At 37.0% G+C, this 25,657-nt stretch overlaps 1 protein-coding gene across 1 annotated transcript in view; it reads right to left on the reverse strand.

Annotated features, from left to right (window-relative positions):
- Positions 1-25,657, reverse strand: part of RALGAPA2 (Ral GTPase activating protein catalytic subunit alpha 2) — a 191,708-nt gene that overhangs the window by 60,710 nt on the left and 105,341 nt on the right. Inside the window, exons 30-33 of the mRNA XM_072410265.1 lie at positions 22,264-22,387; positions 20,551-20,706; positions 16,006-16,164; positions 6,859-6,986 (exon numbers count right to left, since the gene is read on the reverse strand). Coding sequence (XP_072266366.1) covers positions 6,859-6,986; positions 16,006-16,164; positions 20,551-20,706; positions 22,264-22,387 — 567 coding nt within the window. The remainder of the gene's footprint in view (positions 1-6,858; positions 6,987-16,005; positions 16,165-20,550; positions 20,707-22,263; positions 22,388-25,657) is intronic.

Consider the following 25,657-nt stretch of genomic DNA (forward strand, 5'->3'; position numbering starts at 1 on the left):
CATACATAGAAATGGACCTCCAAATTCCCCACTGTATTTTCACACAACTCCTCATTTATCTGGTGCACTGTAATTCTCAAGAAACACTCAGCCCAGTAAGTCTTGCATTGCCCTCATGTAACCCTGCAGTCTGCTGTCATAAACCCAGTCATTTGCTGCCATCTTGCTTGCAGTACAGCTGCAGCTATCCAAAAAAAGCATAATTGTCATTCCTAAAACTGAAGGTATCCCATCAAAATGCATATAGCATACAAATATTAATAAAAAATGGATGCACAAATGGCCCAGGGACAAATGGAATGATTTCCATAGCTCTGTCTCCTATCCTACACGAGGAATAAATACAATTTTTTTGCATCTGTTATTGAAGAGATAAACGTCTTATATTATATGTATTAGCAAAATGTTACAGTTCTGTGTACTAATTCAGCCAAAGGTTTTTTGGTTTCTGTTGTATACCCTCATTAAAATCCTCTGTGGTTATAATGCCTTTAACAACTACACCTAGGGCTAGAAAAAACATTCCAAGAATAACCTATTTGGGATGGATTACATTTCCAAAGTAATTGGGAGAAGTTTCTTCTATGGGGACACACATGGCAATAAAGTAACTTTTAAACTGAAGTGAAAAGATTTAAAAGTAATGTTAGGTTTTTATTATGGGTTGTGTTAAGTGAGCCCCCTTGCTTTTCATCCTTTACAGATCCACTAATGGCAATATAAACCTGATGGGGGATTCAGCTTGTCCACAATCTGTTTAAAACCAAGGGCCCATTTACACCAGCAGTCTTTACTGTGTAAAATGCACGTTTAATAACATTTCTGAGGCATAGTTAAAATGACTGCTCTAACACACCACAACAGACTAAAAACAATGTACTATTTTCATAGCGCACCATAACTCCCAGTAGTGCATGGTACACATTGTGCAGCACTGCAATAAAGGAGTGCCAGTTAGAGTGAACAACACATAACATGATTTACTGTACATTATGGTATTGCAAAAAAGTCTTTTTGCATTTTAACCAGAGACATCCACACAGGCTCTATCATGAGCTTGCAGAAATACAATAAAAGTTCAAGGTATTATTTGTTACATAGAAGATTTATGTTCTAACCAGGCAAGTAAATAGCTCCAATGGCAGTTGGATTATACAGAGAAATTAAAATACAGCAGTAGCAGAATATAAAATGTCCCTTAAGTCCAATTCTCACTAACAGAAAGTGTATATAATCAAAAGACAAGACGGTGTAAGAGTTATTCACCTAAGATATACACAGTTGGCTTTCAAATTTACAGTCTCTGTAGCTGCCATTATATAGTAAACTATTGACCTGAATTCAGCATGCAGGCAGTAAAGCCTTAAAAACCTAAACTTCTTTCTTCCATGCTTGAATTAGGTCACTAACTAGGTAGAAAAGCCAGTATCAAAATGGAACCTAAAGGTGTACAACCTTTAATAATCTGCCTGACAATGGCACCTTCCAAACCTCTATTCTCACAAACTTCCTTTAATCACCAAAGCCTGCTTGCTGTCTGCCAATAGTGTTTACTACACAGTTGTTTCTGCTTCATTCCAACCTAAACTTAACCGAACAATATCTAAGGCTACGTACACATATCAGATGATTCTCGCTTCAGGGCTAGTATCAAACGAGAATCTGGCCTGTGTACATGGACTGCAATACGAGTGAAGGAGAGAGAGCGCAGTGGGGCGCCGCTCGGTCATTCTCCCCCCTCCCCTCTCTATAGAGCAGGATGGTGCAGTATGTACAGTGCCAATTCATTTACCTATCAGTCTTTTGTCATTGGAAAGGATTGTGAAAGATCCTTTCCAACGACAAAAGTCTAACGTGTACGCAGCCTAAGTATCTTCCTGGTACTAGTTACACTATACAAGCCTGCATCCTATACACAAGTGGAGCAAGGTGGTTACACCTTTTCTATGGGATTCTAATGAAATTGCATACACTAAAACATTAGGGTTATGATACCAATTATGTGTAATTTTTTCCCTAAGTATACATTAGAATTTTTTTTTTTAAAAGCAATAAAAGGAAAGCTCTTGCACTGTGAAAGAAATGGAATCTCTCACATTTCTGTGCAAGTTCATGAAGTGGGCTACAAGTAAGGGGACTTTTTCTAGTGTAATGCTACCTAAAAGCTTTGCCTTGCATGAGTTGTAACAGGCTAGGGCAGATTAGAGCTATCGATTGATGCCTGGAGAAGGTTCTCACTGTGAGAACGGAAGGTAAGCAGTGGAGACGGAGCTAAACTATCGATCTGCAGCAGCAGGGAAACTGCACTTCAAAATGAAGGTCAGGGCTTCTTTATCCCACCTATTATAACTACCGCAGTGTTCATCAGAACACAGCCAAGATTGGTGTTGCTTGGGCAAGTGCTTATGTCTCAAAACTCCGTCCTGTCTTCACAGAACTGGCTACAATATCTGACAGCAGCAGCTCAAGATGGCAAGTTAAATCTTGTGTTTCTGTCTGAGCTAGGTAACAAAGACCGACCGCAGACAAGCCTGTCAATCACAGATGAACATCTCAGGGAGGAGAGCTGTCAGGTGCCACAGAGAATAAATTGCCACAGCAATGTCAACCTCTCCTCTAGAGTTCTATAATCATTTTCAAATGAATCCACATGCAGGAACTGGATGGGCACACTACAGCCACTGGTAGGGGAGGCAGGGAACAAGGGATGGAAACTAAAATGTGCCTATTTCTTGTGAAGGCAATGCTGTCAACTGTATTTTAGCTATAAATGCCATCTCAAGATTTTCCTGACAGAATGAGTGCTTACAAAAATATATGCAATTTACCTCACTCCTATATTTCTAATATATGAATAGAAGAAAGGATCATGGATCATATAATTCAGAGATTTAACACTTTCCTAAATCTGCTTTTTTATAAGTAAGCACTTTTTTTTTTTAAGTATACACAGTCCCCAAAATGTAACTTATATTACCTGCTTCCTTTTGGTGTTTTAAAAATACCATTAAAGTTTTTTTGTTTTTTTTAAACATCTGTTTGAGAAGTGCTGCAAAAAAAACCCAAAAAAAACCTGTTGATCTTGACAGAAATTGTGAGCTGCCCTGTGTCCTCTGGACACTTTCTTTGTTACCTCAAGGAAGATTAGGGCAGATTATGGACACCCTTAGAGAAAAATAAGGGAGTGAATTGGTAACCAGTCACCCTGCATTTAGGAGAGCTGCTACATAATAGGAGAATATACTGTACTTTGGAGCTTGGTGTCTAGAATAAAGTATTTAAAGCTGAAAGCTAATATCTCAATGGTTTCTATGTTAAATGTGTTTTCTTTTAATTGTCTAATTATGGATACGTGTAATGATTTGCTCTAAATTACAATTTTTTTGTATAACTGCAATCAATACGAATCATGTTTTACATAAAATATATAAAAAAATCTAGATGACACACTAGAACAGTTATTTATACACTAAAAATAAGTATGAATCATATCAAAAATTGTTAAACTGAATATGGAAAATACAATTTTTTAACATATTATTATTATTTCATACTTTTCCAGTCATGAAATTGTTGAAATAAAAATTCTTGGCAGAAGGTTACAAATTACAAATGCTCACTACTTGAACACACTTATGCATGAATGACAATAGCTGTTTATGGAACTGGTGGAGTACTGTGAATTCCCCCATGCTACATAGGATGAAAGGCATTCTCAATTCCAGGGGAGGCCCTTGACCTTGACCTCAGTTTTTTCACTGAGAAGAAGGCTGTTGTCCAGCTCCATCATTAACCTAACCTGGAACATTCTGTCAAGGTAAGTGTGCTTATTTGTATAACCCCCTAGGTGGCTGCACTTTATGCCTAACCTTTTTTTTTTTAACAGTGTCTCTAAAACTCCTGCAAACTGAAATATTACTAAACCTTGGCTATAAACTGCACATGTCTTACTTTATCATGATTCTAATGGATAGTAAATAATTGGTACAGCAAAAATCAAAGCACAAATTTAAAGAAAGGCCGGGTACATTTTTGAAAAATTAGCAAAACTGCCATTTATATATAAATAACATTTATTAAATAATACCTTCTCATGCCCCCAGCAGCAACTTTGCAGGTAAAAAAAAGCCAAGAAATGGAATGTATTTGGCAACAGGTCTATGTCATTGTCCCAAAAAATATAGCTGTGCACACTACAGGCTTTGGTGGTCTTTGCAATATGTCCAAGTCCATCTAAGCCCAAAATTGAACAAAGCCAATTCTTCAGTTAGGTAAATACAATGTATAGGAAAGATGTGGGGGATAGAATACCCTTTTGTATGGGCAAAATGTAATACTGCACTGCTCTGCCTTTTACCTTGGACCTGTTTCAGTTGTGTTGTCCCGCTCCTATCGTATTGTTGGAAGATCGCTGTAAGGTCCAGGAAGGGCTATGTAGTAATAAAAGTACTATCTTACTTAGAAAAAAAAAAAACTGGTGGCATTTTGGCTGTTTTTTTACAGAACTATGGATGGGCTTTTACTGTGACTGGAGCTCTCTTTTAAGGATAAAAACAACTTCATATAATGAATACTAAAAATAATCTGAAGTAGTAGCATTATCTAAAAAAAAAAGTTCTAAGAGCTAAAAATGAATTTGGAAAGGACGGTGGAATTTGTCATTATGATCAAATGATTACAGTGCAAGCCCCTGAGATTTTTCAATGGCTCAGCAGGTTACTTGTCCCCATGGAAACCAAATCTGGTACATTGTCCTATACTCAGCTGGAGTATTGAATGTTGGGGTCTTTTGTGCATGATGAGATTTCTTCAGCAACCTTCTAGCGACAGACTTCAGTGCTTCCTCCTGACTCGCTTCTAATTGAGATGCAAATGAATCTCTGCGGCTGATTACACTTCCCTCAAAGCTTCTGACAAGTGCAGCTGTATCCAGAGTTTGCAGACGTTCCAACAAGTGACTTCAGCTGTCTTTACTTGAAAACGGCTGCCAAGCTTCCACTGTCCGTGAGGAGATAGATTTGTTTCAGAAACACCCCTTCCCCAAACTTTAGCAGACACAATTATCCATCAAGCCATTGTAACGGCTTTGTACTACCTACAGTGGAACCTGCACAGCACTTTCATGTAGATTAATCAGAGTGTACATTACCCACAGGTCAGGTCCAATTTTAATGAAACATCTAATTTATGGTCTTCAGAGATTTATTACAACGAGGATCTCTTTGGAACAAATTTTCTTGTTGTTAAATTCTGGGTAAGCTTTTTTCCTAAAATCACTTGTATACAAAATTGCAGGAAGCCAACAGTGTGCTTTTGGAACACCTCTTATGGAATCAGCTGACTACTGATATAACAACAGATAACTATGGATTTTGCACTACAGCTAGGTAAGCTGTACAGGTTTTAACTTAAACTCCCTACAAGGAGCCAAATACACAGCTTATTCACATATATATGTACCATTTTGCAAAAAAAGGAGTTGTAGTTTTCTTGCAGTGAGATTTGTGATCCAGGCACTCCTGGTAAACCGCTGGTTTGGATTCTCAATTTCCTTTGGCTTGCATACATATACATGCATGAATGGTACAAAGCTACTAAGATCAGAAGAGACCTAAAACCCCTGGGTAAACTTTTCTGCACCTAGTAGAATCCATGCTGCAAAGAAATCAGCCTGTTCTAATAGTGAGAAAAGAATCATAGCCAGCGACTGATGAACTTAACGAAAAGATGCATTTAAGGAGACATAAGGGGTATATTTAAAAGGGAGTGCAGATATTATGTGCTTTCATTTACACTGTGCTTAATCATGCACAGAGAGACCTCTGTGATTGGAAGAGAGCAGTTCATGTGCTTAATGGGGGAATGTAACCTGCTCTCCCCCAGTCATTGAGCTCTCTTTGCTTTATCAAGCAAAGTGCTCCATGGGGCATTTTATTATTTACAGAGCTCTCATTTATAGTTTGCAGTGCTTTTTTTTTATCTTACCATTACTTTGTAAAGGTACTCTAAATGTAAATGCATAGGGCATATTTGCTATTTACAAATACAGTTATTCACACAAACTGAAAACAGTAGACTCAATAGGCTCAATTAGAACAAGGGTAAGACTCTAATTTAGACATGTGACTTTTACTTTTAAATCTCATTAATTTCCCCTGCACTATGTCTGAGAAAATGAAGGCCAAAGTGTCCTCAATCTGATCACCTTCAGGAAACAGCAGCAATGAGTTGCAGAGCACTTTCTGGTTTAAAGCACTGAGGAGAGATATAGGAATGTACCCCACCTATTTCCGACAATTATGATTGCCATAAAACATAGGGCCTAACCTTGGTGGTTAAAAACCTAAAAATAAAATAAGGGTCTATTTTAAAACTTAAAAAATGTAAATGCCCAGAAGACTAAAGCTCAAATTATTTTAAGATGACCTCTACAAACAAAATAATAATATTAAAAAAAAAAAAAAAAAAAAAAAAAAAACTGTTTTATTGCTAAATATTCATAAACACATGGGTTCTTGCAAATTTTTTAAAAAAGGATTTAAATATGTCCCTCTTTCAGGAGTGAGTATGGTGGATGTAAAGTTACAAAGATACAATCTATGTAGTCCTTTATAGTCATATAAATATAAGATAACACAGATACACAAGTGTATAAAATTGTTCAGTTTAAAAATTCAGATTCTTTAATTAGTCAAGGTTTGGAAGAGACCACAAGACTTCAGGATATGTACACATACTCTTTTCTTTAAAAAACACGAACCAGCTGTTTTTTCTTCTAGGAGTAAACAAAAAATGCACAGAAATACTTACCAAACAGAAGTCCTAACCTGTGTTTGGATATTACCATGAAAAGGATACAAGCTCTGGTAGAGAGGGATAAGGGACTTGACTGCTCTGCTGGCGTTGATGCAGGTCGCACACACAAGAGTTGGCAAGAGCTTCTCAGTCACAATTGCACCATCAAAAAGGGGACCAAAAAATGGCACCTATAAAATACAAACAAATAATGTAGGTAAACATTTTACCCAAGAGGTTGCTGTAAGCAAAATTCCTCTTGGTTCTTTGATCGAGTGAAAAAGAAAGTAACAAATTGTTCAAGTGGCAGAGATGTGGCTGTATGCACCATACATTGTGGGCTCACAAAACTTATTTTCAAGTAGCTCTCAGATTTTTAGATATACATGTAACAGAGTTTGGCATAATGCATACTAATCCTATAAATGTGTTTTAAACTGGATAATACCCTTTTTTTGAAAGTTCAGTTTGGAGTTATGTTTTTGGGGCTGTTATATTGTATTTCATTACATATATTCGGCACTATAGCTTTTTGCATCTAGCCTCTGGTGGCAAATGTTCAAAAATCAGCAAAGGAAATGTGTAGACATATTTAAACAAAATTTTAATTACTTTATAAAAAAAACTGAAATGAATAAAGTTACATATGTCATATTTCACCTTTAGAAGTCTGACACCATATTGGGAATTTAAAAATTCTATCCAAAATAATTTATTTGTGCAAGCAGGATTCTGGATTAAATAAATATCAATATTTAAAATAAACACTTCCATAAAGTAACACATAACGGCAGAAACACCAAACAGATTTGTGCTAGAAAAGTACATTTTAGTTATTCATAAGCCGCTGTGCTCATTTCTGCTCCAGCAGAGAGGCTGTGCCTGCCCATACAGAGATTAGTGACATTTGACAGAAGGGTCACAAACCGCTCTGAATACTGACAGGCTGATCTGTATATTAAGCTAAGGCTGAATAGCAGAAACGGTAAACATAAGGACTATAAGAAAAAGTGCTTCTGCACTCTAACTGCAAAAACACAATTTACAAATTATGATGCAGAAACTATTCATTTCGTAAAACGCTTTTTTACTTATAGAAAAGCCAGGAATATGTTTAACAAGCCAGCTAGAAGGCAGGGAGGACAATAAAGCAAACAAAAAGGATCCCATATGAAAACCAGAGTATCGATCGCCCCAATCACAACTGCCTACTATCCTTAAGAAGCTCAGCAGGACAGATTGAGCAGCTTCTCCACAAGAGACAGAATGCAGCCTCTGCCTCCACTCTAGTACTTTGATAGGCTCACTTAGGTCCTCCAGGGAGAAAACGGTCAGGTCTGACACCAGATTTGCACCATCTGTTCATCTTTTTCTTATGTGTGCAGATCAGTCAGAACTGACCAGAGCCAGCTTGGATGCTGAGGGACGCTGGATTTAGTGAGCAGCATTGTCAGACAAGAAACACATGCTTTCTGAATTATTAAAACACCACTTAAAAAGCTAAATGCATGCCTTTAGGTGAGCACAGTTTATAACCTGAAAACCAGAAAGTGAAAGGCAAAATCCTGTCAGCTAACAAAACGTGGCATTAAAAGACTGTGATTTGCTTATTTATGTGAATTATAATATTTTATACACAGAACACAATACTTTATAAATTAATTGAATGCACATCACATACAAATTACTGGGCTTATGCAGTATTATAGTGCAAGGTAACACTGACATAAAAACAGCAAAAACACAATTAACCTAAATAATATTATTAATGTATAGAAAACATATTGTCCAAATAACAGCTAAACATTGAACCAATAATGAATTTAAACCCCCTTTAAAATACAGATACATACAAAAAAAAAAAAAAAATATTGACTAGGACAATGACCTTCATGATAAAGGCCTTTTAATCCTTATAGGGGTTTTAACCTTCCTGTACATAATTCAAAATGAAGAAAAGTTTTGGCTGTACATATTAAGGATTATTAATATTCATTCTCCGGCCAAATGCTTGTTAATGCAAATATCTAATTAGCTAATCACATTGCAGCAACTCAATGCATCTAGGCATGTAGACATTGCCAAGACGACCTGTTGATGCTCACACTGAGCATCAGAATGGTCAATTAAAGGGAGTCAGGTGACTTTGAACGTGGATTTGCGTTTGGGATATTTTCGTGGCATAATTTTGGCACATTAGTACCACAGCCTGCCTTAGGATTGTTGCTGACCATGTCGATGCAGTGTACCGATACAACTGCAGTGTACCTATCCCTCTGATGGCTACTTCCAGCAGGAAAATATACCATGTTGCAAGGCTCAAATCATCTTAATCTGGTTTCTTGAACATGCCAATTGGTTCATTTTATTCAAAAAGGTCACCAGATCTCAATCCAAAAAAGAGCACTGTTGGGATGTGGAGTAAAGGGAGTATACGTTAGTATAGACCAGGAAGGTTTCTAGCACCTTCTTGAATCCATCCAGTACTAGTAAAGTGTCCCTTATAAAGGCTAAAATTCAACTGTTTAAAGGAGAAATTGATGAGAAAGTTTAAAGAAATGCAAAAGACACATTTAAATAAATGACTTTAAATAAGTCAGCCATTATATAAATAGGGAATTATGAAATTCTATCTGATGTAACCATTTTGCAAGCAGTACTTTGTATTAAATGAATAAACAAAAAAACCAAAAAATATAAAAAAGCATTCAGATAATACCACAAAACAGCAGCAGTACTAGATTTGTTTTAGAAAAGTATATACAGTGTTTCCCCGAAAATAAGACCTACCCTGAAAGTAAGACCTAGCACTATTTTGTAAACCTGCCCTAATATAAGACCTAAAAATAAGACATCCCCTGAAAATAAGACCTAGTGTGTTTTTGGGAGCCAAAAAAAATATAAGACAGTGTCTTATTTTCGGGGAAACACGGGTATTAGTTTTTCACAAGCTGCTGTGCTCATTTTTGCCCCAGCGGAGAGATGGAGACTGCCCATACAGAGATTAATGACATTTGATAGAAGGGTAACAAATTATTTTTACATTTGACAGTCTTTTTGACAGGTAAAATTCAATAGACTTAAAAGGTAAAACTTCACAGGCTTAAAGGTATAGGGAGAGGGTAACATGTTAGCCAACATATTAGGATTAGGTCAAATATAAATTCAAATTTCATACATGGTCTGAAATCTGAAAAAAATGCTAGAAATAGGTAATACTGGGATCACACAAAATGAGTGTAGCGCTCACTGTCTGAAAGAGCAGATTATGTACCTGTGATACAAACCAATATCACATTATGGCTGCCATGCTTTTTTTGTATCTATCCAAGCCTTTACTTTTCTAGGCAATTACACAGTCTGTATCGTGTACATATATGCTTCAAATAATCAGTCATTAGTACAAAGCACACTGTACATGAGATAAGCCTAAATGAGGTTACTCGTAAGTATAAACCAGTAAGATGGAAAAGCAGTAAAAGTAATTTATAAGTTTGGTATAAGGGGATGCTGTTGTCAATAAACTCAGCATGCATATAAATCTGCTCTCCTTATTTATTTTGGTGCAGCAAATCAGTTTGATTCTCCTGAATGCCATTTTATTATTATTATTAATATTATTATTAATAATAATAATAATAATAATAATAATGTTCTTTACTGTGGAGTCACTGGCTCCCTGGTTGTCTCTTCATGGGGATGCACAAATAATGCATTCCAGACAAGGTGTCAAAAATCACTTCTCCTTACAGAGTTGTTGGTTTTACCACCAGTGGGCCATGAAGAGCTATATGACCCCACTCGTGGTATAACCAAGTACTCTGCAATGAGAAGCACTTTTTGGACGCCCTGTCTGGAATGCATTCTTTGTGCATTTCCTATGGAGAGATAACCAGGGAGCAGGTGACTCCACAGTGCATTAAGGAGTTTGTCTCACAACATAGAGGTTTAGAAAGTTCTTCCCTCTCAGGTTACAGACAGTAAAATGATGGTGAGATCTTGGCTTATTCCACCTATATAAAAAGGATTCCACTTCAAAGCTCAAAGAATTGCACATGGTTCTACTAATGCATATTATTCCCATGTACAAGAATTTAAAGCATTTTTAGTCCCACATGGCCATAAAAGAGACACAACGTGTGCAGCCTGACTGAACAGATGACTAACAGGTTGATGTGAATACTTTTCATTGTCTGAGCTGCTCTGTTTATTAGAACCGAGATGCACATTTCAGTTCAGTTAGAGTTCTTGCTTTGCTTAATGAAAGTTAATGTCTTAGAAATTGCTATTTGCCACTTCCTTTACCTCCATGTCTCTAAACCCATAATGCTGTTTTTAAAGCTTTCTATCTAAATGAAATCTGTATACAGCATTAGAATTCATCTCAGAGAAGGGCAAATAAACCTGCTATAAAAGTAATACTACAGCTGCCATCGTTTTACTTTTTTATGAACAATCAGACTTGGCCTGTAGTTCTTTCCTAATACTTTAAAATTCATTGACAAACAACATGTAGATCAGTAAAGTAACATATCCTAATCTCTCAACTAGTTCCAAATCAGTAAATCAAAGTATTAAAGCAAAAGGGTCAGCATGACAACCCTGCTAGCATTTAGGAAGAGGTTAGCAATGGCAATATACCACGTTTTATGCTGGGCAAACATTTAAATACACAGATCTAATACATACAGTATATATGGAGCTGTAATACTGTAATCTCGAGATATACACAGGCACACCAGGCAGCACATTTAAGGTTGAGATTACTTTTCTTCTGTCTACTGCTGGTAAATAATACAGTATGGTCACCTTCCTGCCCGTCAGGCAATAAAGAAATGGCAACACACTTATAAGCTCACCCCTTTGATCAGAACACGTATATCTTCCTGGAGTTCAGCTTTGCTTATTGAACTCTTTTTAGCTTCTTAACATTGCCAGTACACAAAAACGGTAGACATATTTAATGACATGTTAAATTTTAAAATAGCATCCTACATACTAATTCAATGGCTTTTCTTTTTATTCTTAATAGTTGGAATGTGTCCATATATTAACACATTTCCTGGCAAATTAGGATCAGCACAATAGGAAAAAAGCATACACCATGAAAACAAAGCAGATATGGTCAGTTTAAGCTTCTGCATATAAAAACCTGCTGTCCACAGTCAATGTCACTGGTTTAAACACCAGGGAATGGGTAAATTATTGTACCAAATGGTTAAGAATTAATCTCTGATGACTAGCTGCAACATAACGAGGCATCTGGGTCCCAGGGAGGACAGACTCTGTCCCTAGCGGTATGTGCTGTGTGGAGAGTCTGCATGCTGCTCTTTGTCCGCTATGGAAGGCAGCTTTTCACCTCATTGTTTAGAATACCCTTATACATCTGTGACGCGTGGAATGCTTTCATTCTAACAGACTTTCTATTGTCTTTCTCTGGAGCTTTGTTGAGCGAAGCCCTTCACGGGCTGTGATAATTATATTGCTTAATTAAGTGAAAACATGCAGATCTGTTCAGTTTTCTAAATTGGGAAATCTATATTTGAAATGGAAATAAATCTGATTGGGGATTTTCTGTTGTACAAGCCTGATAGCTATCAGCACATTCAACGGAGCAATTTATACAGAATGAGCGTGGTTCCAGGTGTCCCTGCTTAAAAGCAAACAAAAAGAGACAAACATTATGTTATATTAAAAGCCAAATGTTGCCATGGATGTTGTAACCTGATAGAGGACAGCCTTTTCATTTGATTAGGGAATGCAATTTAAATACCAGGGAATGGGGCCAAACAACAGACATCTCCCTCTTCTATTCATACTGGGGTCAGTTGCTGGTGAACAGAAGGTCAGCTGTACTTGCCCTGGAAATGTCTGTATCCATTTTATTGTTCTGCAATGGCTTTGCATTATTCCAACATAAAAATAATTCTTTACAGATACTTAAACATGCTCAACATATAGGTGTGTGTGTACCATGTGCATGTTGCAGTCAATCTGGTATTGATTGCTATGGGATAATGTACTTGGTCATTACAAATTATATACTCTCAACACGTAAAATACGTAAAAAAAAAAAACAAAAAAAACCCTGATATAATAATATAATATAAAGGACAGAGTGCGAAATTTATACCATATATATGGAGATAACTATGGAAAACGGGTGAATAATACAAAGGCAAAGACGTGGAATACTTCTAGTTATCTTAAGGGATCAAATTAGAGAGGGCAATGGGACGTCTTGTGTTCTATAAAATAGGATACATTTATGTAGAAGTATGGACAACATAAAATAAAATTACTAAATCGATCTGATGAGATCAAACAGTGGTGGCCAGCCTTTTCAAGCTCACAGACCACTACATTTACCAACTCCGGAACGCACATGCGCGGGGAGCTGTGTGTCACTCGTCATGATGCCAGAACCCACCCAGATGATGCCAGAACCTGCCCACTCTCCCATCGCAAGTCTGAGCCTGCGATGGGAGAGTGAGCAGGCTAAGTCCAGGGACACAATCCACCCACTTCCCTGAGCCTGAAATCTGTACAGGGAACATGGTCTGCGGCTCTGGCTGGTGTGCCCTCCGCAGCGGAGTCCTTCACCTGACCCCACCGGTTGGCGACCGCTGTCTTAACAGACATAAAAATGGTGGTGAATAAATTACAAACAATACTACCATCAAACTTTGAAGTGCAAGGACACACGTCATTTGATACAAATAGAAATAATTATTTAGGGTTGTCCTCATGTTTTATAGTTTTGGCAAGTATAAAGGGAATTGTAAAATCACACTGCATAGTGTATGGCCAGCTTAAGAAATATTTAATCAGTATAGAAGAGACTATTACATGTTTAGTCATAAAAAAGTGTAGCAAACACTAATACAAGTATCAAGTATTAATAGAGAAAGGTTCTTTAGGATTCTTTTAGAGGTTCTTTCAGAAGTCTAGAATCAATATAGAGGGGGGAAATATGTACAATAATTTAGGAAAGTAATACGTATAGAGGGGAGCCTTGTTGGGAATTGGTATTTAATTGTATGTAATCCTTCAGAGCAAATGTGAAGACCTGTGCAACACAAACAGCACACATTACTAAAAAAAAAAAAAAAAAAAAAAAAAAAAAAACGCTGTCATCATAATCAAATTGAAACTACCTGCAAAGGCTTAGTTCTACCATTGCAATTTCTAGTGGTTCCATCTTGTTCAAAAAAACCTCCTCAGAGCAGATACAAAAAAGGTCTAGATACAGTCAAATGTCGACCTTCTCAACAGTGGTGCAGCTTCCCAGCAACTTCCATAGGTGACGTGTGGTATCTGGCAACAAGCTGTGATTCACAAATCAATCTGTGTTCTTCTATTCCCCTAAAACATTGGTCCAATGGGCCCGATTAATTAAAGCTCTCCAAGGCTGGAGAGGATACACTTTCATCAGTAAAGCTGGGTGATCCAGCAAACCTAAAATAGATAACTTCAAAATATTTTGCTATTTGCTAGCAAATGTTTTGACTAGGACCAGATGCATTCCAGGTGTGCTGGATCACCCAGCTTCACTAATGAAAGTGCATCCTCCCGAGCCTTAGAACGCTTTAATAAATCAGGTTATTAATCAGGTTAAATCACCCTGAAGTTAGGGTGATTATCCGAGATCTATTCAGTCAGATGTAATACAGAAAAAACTGCATATGAGAAACCAAAATACACAATCTATAGAAGTATATAAAAGATAAGTACAGACAAAGGTCTATTACATCCATTACGTTCATTACAATTGCTGTGTTTCTTACTTTTATCATGGAGGACTATTTTTTTCCCATTAGGTGAAAATAATGGTTTCCTATTTTTTCTTCTATTTTACGGCAATCTCTTAAATAGTTTTCAGCATGTTAAATGAGGCAAAAATAATTCAGCAAAATCTATTTTGCAAAAAGGTCTTCCAATTTACCAGGTAACTGAAAGATTCACTTAAAGGTTAAGCTAATACCATTGCTTTTTTTTTTTTAATCAATCTTTTTTTTCCCATTTTTACCCTTTATATGTTGGAGAAAATTCAGCAGGAAAGAAGAGAATAGATCAGGGAAACAAAAAGCAATTGTGTCACTGATCTTAACAGGCCTCCTATAATTGTGTGTTTGGGTACAGAATAATGGAAAAGTTGTATGTTGATAAATTTCATAAAATTAGGTCTGTAAGAGGTACATTAATTACAGCACATCAATTAATTCTAGGCCTCTCTTCTGTGCACCTACTTGTAATTCTTTTCCCAACATCATATTGAACCGAATTTCAAAGTACTTTAATGACTGCTGATTTCAGATTTTTTCAGTCTCTCATTTATCCTGCAGTCAGGGTCCTTGACAGTGCTTTCTAGCACTTGAGAGCAGGCTTTGATCACTATGTTTCTTAAGTAGGTGAATGCAGAGAAATCTTGCCTGCTTACCATCATTTCCTGTGTTCTATACACTTGTAGTCCTAACAGATCAACGGGCAGTAATGACTAATAGCATGTCTAGTATTTATATATACCCACACATCTTTAATACTTCATATCTTACTTTCAACCTGACTGCTTCTACAGTTTTGCAGTAATTTCCACAGGTCACCACATATCTGTCAACCTTTTCTGAGAATGATACAGAGGCTACCATAGCCGAATCCTTTAGAAAAAGGGACTTGACTGGCTGGTATGTTTGCAGAATGAACGAAATACATTTTGAGCCATCATAACTAAATATAATGATCAGGAATGTCCACAAATGTGTCAGTACTTGTCACTTACCTAACAGGTAAGATGCTTAAAAAATCAAACAAACAAATAATTACAGTAAAAGTCAAGCTTTGGTAGCTCATGACAAATCCTAATTTTTTTGTAATTTTTCCCAGTTCATCCTTCTACCTTTCATTTTGAAAAATATGTAGTTTGATATTGCTGTTTCCTTTCTGAGACACTAGACTTGCTGTATTTGGATTCGGTGCTTTCACCATGTAGTGTAGAATAATTCTAGTGGTCAGAAACCTTTGTCTCTATATTGATCTTGAATGCCTCAGACAGTACTGAATTTAAAGGATTAGCAAGACACTTAGTTGGAATTACCAGATCATTCATATTTCTCTTGGTTCAGTTTTTCATATCTCAACAGACATTAGGGGTACTAATTCAAAACACATCTGAGAATTTGCTATAGCAGTTGCTTTGTATGAATTACTTACCTCTGGTTTCTTGATGATTTCAATAAAATACATCCGATTCTTCATTGGGTAGATGATAATTAAAACATCACCAAAGTCTGTAGGTATAATGCCCCTTCGGTAGTTCCTGGTGTGTTCAGACCACACAATATGAACTTCATCATTTCCCAGGTGTCGGAGCTGACAAAAAAAATAATATAAGGCTTTTAACAACAAAATGAAGCATAATAAAAGCCCAAGAGATCCATCACTATTGTCAATTCACAGAATTAGGTGTACGTAAAAGAGTGTTCTTTTATCATGAAATATATGCTAGATTATTATTTACAAAAAACAGCATGATCAGCACTATTGGTCCTAATATATTAAGACCTGCCTTAGCAGTTTAGGGTTCATGCATTGCCAGCCTAATAAAATGAGAGCCCCCAATATGAGACTGTTTTATTCTGTACAACACTATGTGTATAGGGCACCTGTTACTGCGAATAACAATTTAAACATTTGTTCTTTTTTCAAAAGTGGAAAACATTTAGCAAGTAAGACCACCATGAACACATGCACAAAATGGTACCCAACAGTTTTCAGTTGGTTGAATGGAAGCAGCTAGACGCGCAGTTGAGCCTATGGTGGAATGCTGTGGTCAACCCCAGGTCTGAAAGGGCACTTATTTCATGGGTAATTTTGTTTTTAGTAATTATTTACAAGAGAAAAAAAAAGTAAGCAGCAACATCAGTAAATTGAAACAAGTTAGATATGCTTTGCATTGCACAAATCTGTCTATCTTTTTACTGTATCTATTTTTTTTTTTTTTGCATTTTTTCTAAAGGTTACATTCTAATAGTATAATGCATTCCATAGAAGTTGACACAGCTGATGCCAAATTATATATATTGTACATAATATACTCAAAATGAGTATAGTCAATATACTCAAAAAAGAGCTCAGTGATCAATTTAGGGAACTTGGAGAAGTTGCTGAAACTGTTCCTTTTCTGGTGTTGGGATTGAAAGATGGCATGTAGTCTACCCATCCTTGGCCCTGCTTTAATAAAGCTCTCCAATATACTTTCATCAATGAAGCTGGGTTATCCAGCAAACCTGAAACTGATCTGGTGCAGAATTCAAAAACATTTGCTAGCAAATAGCAAATCCATTGCAGGTTTGCTGGATCACCCAGCTTCACTGATGAACGTGTATCTTCTACAGTCTTAGAGAGCTTTAATAAATCAGGCCAATTTTCTCTATTTCATACTCTTTGTAAATTATTCCACCAAAGGTGAAGATTTAACTGAAAAAAGATGATTGTTTACCCCAAAAAATATTTAGGTCTGCATGCTATTTTGCGATATTCAAGCTAAAAAAATGCCAACATTGGTCAACGTACAGCCTTTAGAATAACCACTTTTTCCTTATAAAAAATACTCCTTAAAATACTCAAACAGTGGACAAAGGCATCTAATAACCTATTGTTCATGACAGGGCAAAGGCCTAGGGAGCACGTATAGTTCAAGCCGTGTCTGAGGTCAGGTCAGCTGGAGAATGTACATGTTACTGATGTCTAAATTAAGGACAGTTCATTTTGCCTGAACTTGGTTTTCTAAGAAGCAGCCTGGGACAGCTATCCAACTTCTGAACAAATGCTCATTTTTCAAGCAAAGCACCATAGGAGTTTAAGAGGCTGCCCATGTGCCACGCTTATTCACTAGCTGAAAAGGCCATCTCATTCCCTCTTCTGTAGCCCCTCCCTACTCCTCTTTCTAATCTGCAGCCACCCGGGCATCACGCCACTAGTGACACTGGTCATGGTACACACCTAATGGTCTGACCTCCTTTCCCTACTAATTGCATTACATGGCCAGCTGGCTCCAGCAAGAACTTGTCTATTTGATTGAAGAATTTCTGCTGTCGAATAGTCACGGCTGCTGCTCCTACAAAGTATCTTGAGCCTAACAACCTCATTGTTTCCCTGACAGTGTGCCCATCCTAAAATCGAAGTTTTATTTGTAAATTAACCGAGAAACTTCCTGCCAGACCAGCGGTGCCTGGAGACTAATAATGTGCTCCTTTCATTCCCTTTCACTCTTACTGTATCACTGCCAATTTGTTTTTCTGCTGCCGGCCAGCCCCGGGCTATAAAAGCCTGGTAAGACATAAGTGCAATTATAGTCCTAGAGTCAAATGAATTGGACAAATCCAATAGCACAGCCCTGTCCCCACTTTACAAACCCCTACAGCAGAGAGATTAGCTGCTAAAAATCTAATCTCGAAATAGCTAACAAATTTCTGCAGCAAAGGCGCAAGAGTTCACGATGGGGCTACATCTAGGTCTCTGCATGGAGAAAGGTTCTGCCTCAAACATGGACAAATATTAAATAAGCCGAGGCTATTTTTCCTACTTCCTAAAGAACCTCATTTCAGAGCTGTTAGCTGCAATTTAGTTAGTATAGCAGGACGGATTGTAAGAAGCTGTTAGTCTGATTGATTTTCTATTCTAGCAGGGAGACATCCTGATAAAAAAATGCTTATTGCTAATGAATACAAATCTCTGAGCTGAAAAAGGTACCATCTGAGTCATGGTTCCTGCAGTGGGGAACCTTCCTGTCAAAACTAAGGCATCCAGTATTCTTTAAATGGCACGCATTGAAGGTGGTAAACAGCGTGACTGGATTAATCTAGGCAGCTTAAAACTCATTTCACTTCAACCGAGGGTGGTTCTGATGTTAAGAAGCGCCTCAGCTGAGAAGTCAAGGAGTTATCCCAGCTCATCAATTAACATTGAACATGACACTTTCCAGCACAGGAACACAAGGTCAATATTGCTGCACATTAACACATTAACATGGTAACATATTACAAGGGCACACATTCAAGTTGTTAGGTAACTAAAGGAAACAAGTTAAAACTAAATAGCTAAAGGTGCAAACCACAAAACAAGGTAAACTGAAGGTACTGACTGGTAAAGTAAAAACAAACTGAAATGTTTCTGGTCAGAAAATTGTCATTTACTTCAATTGTGTCTTGAGGACTGAACTGAGACTCTGAATTTCTTGGGATACAGCAGGCTCTTCTTTAATGCTTTTGCAGAGCAGGCAAAGTGGGCCAAATGAAGCTTTTTACTACTTACTTTTTTCTACAACCTTAGTTTGCATTAATGCATTTGAACAGTGAAAGATAAAGTGCTATCATAAAAAAACTACACATATATACTGTATACACACATACAGTCATGTGAAAAAGAAAATAAATAAAAAAATAATACAAAATCATTTGTTCCTTAGCAGGTCTCATTATTAGGTAAATTCAACCTAACCCCATATGACAACATGTCAGTTTTTTTATGTCACTGTCAATGTCAAAATGCAGAAGCCGTATGTACCTTAAGTACACCGTTACCACTTCCATAGGAATTAAGGGTATAAGTACCTGTAAAGAGCTGCTAATGAGATGCACTTGATATACAGATAATTTGCAAATGTGATCATATCTAGAAAAGAAGTAAGCTGGTCTGGAGCATTCACGATGCGTGAATACAGTGCCAAGGAGGAAATACATCAGCAATGATCTTGGAAAAGCAATTGCTGCTGCCCATCAATCTGGCAAGGGTTATGAGGCCATTTCCAGAGTACTGGAAGTCCATCATTCTACAGTGGGAAGGGTAATTCACAAATAGAAATCATTCAAGACAGTTGCCAATGTTCCCAGGAGTACACAAGCCAGAAAATTACCCTGAGGTCAGACCATGCGATGCTCAAAAAAAAAAAAAAACAAGAGATAAAGACTGTGCAAACCTCATAGAGGATGTTAAATGTTTAAGTTCATGAGAGTACAACTATAAAAACTGAATATGGCTTGTTTGGAAGTGTTGCCAGGAGAAAGCCTCTTCTCTACAAAAGAACATGGCAGCATGGCATAGGCTGGCAATATCTGAACCACAAAACTTCTGGAACAATGACCTTTGGACAAACAAGATCAAAATGGAAATGCATAGCCATAATGCACGGCACCACCTTTTGGTGCAAACCAAACACAGTATATAAAGTCAAACCCCTCATACCAACTGTTAAGCACAGTGGAGGGAGGGTGCTTATTTTGGCTTGATTTGCAACTACAAGACCTGAACACCATGCATTCATTGAGTCAGCCATGAACTGCTCTGTATACCAATATCTTTAAATGTAAGGCTGTCTGTGTATCAGCTAGAGCTTGGCAGACACTGGGTCATGCAGATTGCCAACAATCTCAAGCACACCAGCAAATCTACAACAGAATGGCTGAAAAAGAAAGGAAACAAGTGTTCTGAAGGCCCAGTAAAACTCCAGACCTCAACCCACTGTGACAGGACCCGAAGAGAACTGTGCATAAATGAATGGAAACCTTAATGAAGTGAAGCAAAAAAGAGTGGGCCAAAAAAACACATGGCTTCACAATTTTTGTCTCATTCTGGTAATTATAAGCGCAGCATATTCTTTGTGTGTTATTTTACACTTCACTTACACTTTTTTTTTATAAAAAATGACTAGATGATTGATGATTTTACAAAGTAACTAAAAACACAATTTTTTTTTACCTTTTTGGTCAGAGAATCATCAGAGTCAGATAACATCCTTGTAGACACATGGAAAATCACTTCTACAGTAGAGGTAGCATAGTACGGTGCAGTCTGTCCAGTGCTTCCATTTCTCTGTAGACCACCCATAAAACCACAGTGAGTGGAAAGGTCAACCTGAACAGAAAAAAACATTTTTCATGAAATAGTCAACTCAATTAGTTCTGGCAGTACAAATTTTACAGTTGCACATATAAAAAAGTTCAATATAGCACTGTACTGTGCATGTTCGCGGTTTGGAGCAGTCCTCTGGTATATGTGTAGGTTTGTTAAGCTGAAGGCTGGTAATCCCTAGACCTCCCATGCTTTATTTAAGGCCATCCTTCTTTATAACATAGGTAAGTCACTATATAAATAGATTGATTTATGTAATCTGGTCTTTCTATGGATCAGCATACAGCTAGGAATGGTCAAAGCTTTGCTTATGGAGAACTACATAAAGCAAAATCTCTTTGTATAAGTATTTGTACAAACAAAACTACCTTTGCACTACTCTGCAAATTCAGTATTAGCATTATATAAATTACTTTTTTATATAAAGGAAAGCAATGCATTCTCCTCCAGATAAGACTTCTAGAAACTGCTTGCGATAATAAATACCACTTTATTTTTAAGAATGAGGCCCAAATCATAGCACAGAGTCTTATTAACTTGTTTAAAATACTGACCTGATGTAATAAACAGAGCAAGGAGCAAAGTGAAGTAACCCTTAGAAGTACATTTAGAAGACAGAGGTACTTTTCATTGTATTTTATGTAAGCTTGCACGTGGTAAAAAAGACCCTGACATACCTGTTAGCGCAAGTAAAAGAAAATAAAAAAATTACACTTACCTTTGTTTCCGCAAATCCCTTGTTCCCTCTGGAGCTATTTTTCATACAGCCCCCGTCACTCTGGTTTCTTGCTTTGTCCCAGGTACGCAGGAAGTACTGGACGACACCAACTTCTTTCTTTTTCCTGTGTCCTCTGTCTGGCTAGGTCACCCGGCCTGGCACTGCGCAGGTGCGCAACTGGGTGACGTATGCAGGAATATTTGTGGGGGAAAAATGCGCATGCACAGAAGGAGCGGCCTTGTGATTTGCGTATCCCAGGGGCTCTGTGCTCCCATTTTTTATTGGTGCAGCAGTAAAGACAGAGGGTGAGGGGCTTTTCTTTTGAAAAAGAAAAAAGCATTTCATGGAAAAACCAAAAAAAAAACCAAAAAAGCACATTTCTACTTTTTATAAAAAAAGGTTATCTACCCTTCTAAATAAAAGAAAAAATTGTGGTGCTTTGAACAGTTTTTTTTTTTTTAAAGAATTTAATGAAAACAAATTTTTTTTTCTTTATTTAGAAAAAGTTATCTAGCCTTCTATATGAAGGTATTATTGTGGTGAGAGGTCTACTTTGAAAAGTTTAAGTGTATTCCTTTAATTAGAAACAGGGCCAGCAGCAATGGGCATTTAAAACACCAAAAGTGTTGTGCGTGTGCCTGTGGTACCTGTATAGTGGCAGGATAAGGACAGATGACTTACCTAAAGAGCTATGAGAGCATGAAAGGTAAGAAAAAAAGGAATAGGAAAGAAAGAGGAATATAACCCCCCTAAACAGCTACTGGCAGATTTATAAAAAACAAAAAAATAATAAAAAATGATAATATTAGTGGTTATCAGTCATTAAGACTAATCTCAGTTACCTCCCACCCAAGTCCTGCTACAAAATCTTCATACGCCTTGCTTCCTCCGCTGTTGGACAGTATGGAGCACTTGTCTTCCTGCCCTTCAGCAATGTAAAATACAGCAATCTTGTGGGTTTCCCGACTGCAAAAAAAAGAATCTAATTTACAAGTGTTCAATGTACATAGAGTGTATAAATCAAAACTTTTAAATGCAATGATGATATATTACTCAAGTTGGATGACAAACTTTGCAAACTCAATTACTATTGTATGCAAAGATGGTATAAACCTTCAGCATTAAAAACAACACATGCATATTATGTAGGGGAAAAAACTAACCTATGCAATTGAATTACTATACTGATATAGTGTTGCTTTCAGAATTAAATATCAACCATTGGAAATATAAAATAGGAGATAAAAAGGAACTCCAGAAAAATACAATGTGATCTGGACCAATACCAAGGCCAGTCACTGGTTAAATGAACCTGAACGCAAACAAATGAAAAACTGCCATCTGAAACAAAAGATCTAGAAGTGTTAGTCACTTCCTGTGCCTTAAACTCCATAGCTTTATATCTGCACTGAGATCTAATGTGCTGCTGCCTCTGAAATTGAAAAAAAAAAAATTATATTATACTGTAAAATAAATGTGCATGAAAGACAATGTACTGCTTTTACACATATAAATCCAGTATATTGCATTCAAAAGTTATTTTGTATTGAATGCAATACAAATAGATTTAAAATTCTCTACACGCCCCGAAGGGAACGTCCGCACCCACCGGCGTTACTGGGAACTGCCCGTTGACTCACTGGATGCAGAGGACGCCGGCTGGAGGAAGCGAGAAGACAAGGATGGGGAAGGAGGATGCCGACGGATCGGGTAAGGCTCGATTTATTATTCTATTTCACTGTTTTAGCTTCCCCGAGTGTGGCTCAGGGTTACCGTTTTCAGCATCTTTTTTCTACCCCGAGTCACACTCAAGGTTACCGCTGGAGAGGTTAAGTCACAGAGAGCCATTGATGGGAAATAGATCAGCAGCAAAGAGTCTAGAAAACACTAATAATAAATCTTTTGGGCTTCTGATGTTCTTTACGACAACTGCCACAGTTTAAATCTATTTAATTAAAGCTGATATTTCTGTTGTAAATAGATGCTGAATAGCTAAATTATCAACCAGATTCTTATATCCCTTTCCAGCTATCTGGTGGATGGTTATCTGCACCTGAAGCCCCAACTTTACCCACCTGCCAAAGGCATTACTCTTTCTGTTGGATTTATTATTTAATTTATATTACAGACAAGCAGCAGAAAGTTACAGTATGTTTATTGGTTTCATTATGGATATATCTGGGGAGGAAGCCAGAAGCTCCACCATGGAGATCTAACTTTTCTTCAATCCAGTGCCCAATGAGAGATTCAAGATACAATCATCTAGTAATAATGTTGTGGAAGAATGAGCTATGTAAATAAATAAGAATATATATTGGAGATGATAAAAAAAATTATATACTACTTTTTGTAAACAATATATTGTGGTTTTGTATAATTTTATTATGGTAAAGGCCGGTTAATATATATTTTAAGGACTACTTTTCTTTTTATCAGATAAATAAAAAACTAGGGATATAATTTAAAAATATAGCATTGGATTATTTTATAGTTTCAATAACAGCCATTAGGCAAATCTTTAGTCACATTTTCACTTATCTGGTTGTGTATTCTTATCTACTTAGCTGAAAAAAAGCCTACTGTTTACAGAGCTCAACCACAATTCAGTCAACACAAGCAAATAAGCCATAGCAGTGACTTTCTCTTGCTGTTTTCAACAGGCTGTGTCTGAAGTTTCAAATACAGACTTCTGCTTGTGTTTGCTTAAAAAAAAAAAAAAAAAAATCTTTCAAAAGCGCCTGCATGAGTGTAACGTATATAAAAATGTAATTTGAAAAACAAAAATTTAAAAGAAAGTAGTAATCAATAGTTTATACATTTTAAAACACATTTATTTTTATATATACATGGGATGTAAAAGGTATGTGTGTAAGGGGGTGCATCTGTTTCTATAATCAGTCGATATGCTGTTTTATATCTGATCGACTTTGAAGGCACCCCCGAGCCAAAGATGTGCCACATATAAAACTTGCATCTTTATAAAGTGACTGATGATTATAGCAAGCACAGCAGGAGACTCATTCAATAATTGCTCCATGGGCTTATTTCTTCATCTAGCCAATGAAAATCTATAAATTCCTGATGTTAGCCTACCTCAATAGTCTTCCAATTAAATTATCACAGGGAATCTCTTCGCCTAATTCAATTTCTCCTTTTGCAGTATTAATCAACGTCTCTACTTAACAACCGCGTGCTTCAAGTCTCTTGGGACCTTAACATTTCCACAGAACATGTGTCTGAGAAATAATTTGCTGTGCAGGATGATCATGGATTAACCAATGGCATTTGATTTGTACCATCGTAGCATTTTGGTTGTAGCAGGCTGAGCAGTGACAATTTTTAATAGCAATGTGCAGGAATCGCACATCTTTAGGTAGTGTGCGGATTGCCCTTCAGGTATTGTCAAGGCTGCCCATTATTCTACAAAACTCTCCCAAAGTCCCTGGTCACAACGGGACCCCCTGTAACAATAAATAACAGGAAAAGCAAACAAAACAATTGCAAATTTTTAAAAATCATAATACTTATATTCATCATATGTGCTGTACTTCCTGAATATTAATCTCCAAACAATACAAATAGGGGAACAAAGCCTAAATGCAGATAGGCTCTAATTTTTATTATGTGCAATATTCTGGCTTTAAATCTTAAGAACCTACTTATTTATCAAAGAGGAATGGAAATGAAAGTACAGAGAAAAGCCTGCTGAATTTAAATGCAGATACTTACAATTAAACACAAAGGTATTTGTCCCACTAACATAGATAAACAAAAAAAAAAAAGGCCCACACATACATATGTGGGAACAACGCCACCCTTACAGGTAGCCAAAAAAAAAAAATCAGTGGTAATTGACCTAAGAAGAACAATTGCTCACAGGACCCCCCCTAGCAATCTCCAGAGGAACCTTAGGATTGCACAGAACTCTGAGAAACACTGGATTAGACTTCGGCTATGTACACGTCTGATTCTCGCTTCAGGTATCGGATGAGAAAGTGGCAGTCCGACATGATTTATGGATCTGTTTGAGTAGATCGACAAAAAACTGCAATGCAAGTGAGAGGGGGGAGAGTGCAGCGGGGAGCTGCTCCGTTGTTTCCCCCCTCCCCCCTCCATAGAGCACAACGGCGCATGCATCTTTCAGTCTTCTATCAAAAATTAAAATAAGGTACAATATCATTTCAAAACTGTAAAATAATTTGGATCTAAGGTTCATTTTAATGGCAGCTACCATCA

Source organism: Pyxicephalus adspersus, chromosome 4, assembly GCF_032062135.1.
Source record: "Pyxicephalus adspersus chromosome 4, UCB_Pads_2.0, whole genome shotgun sequence".
NCBI lineage: Eukaryota > Metazoa > Chordata > Amphibia > Anura > Pyxicephalidae > Pyxicephalus > Pyxicephalus adspersus.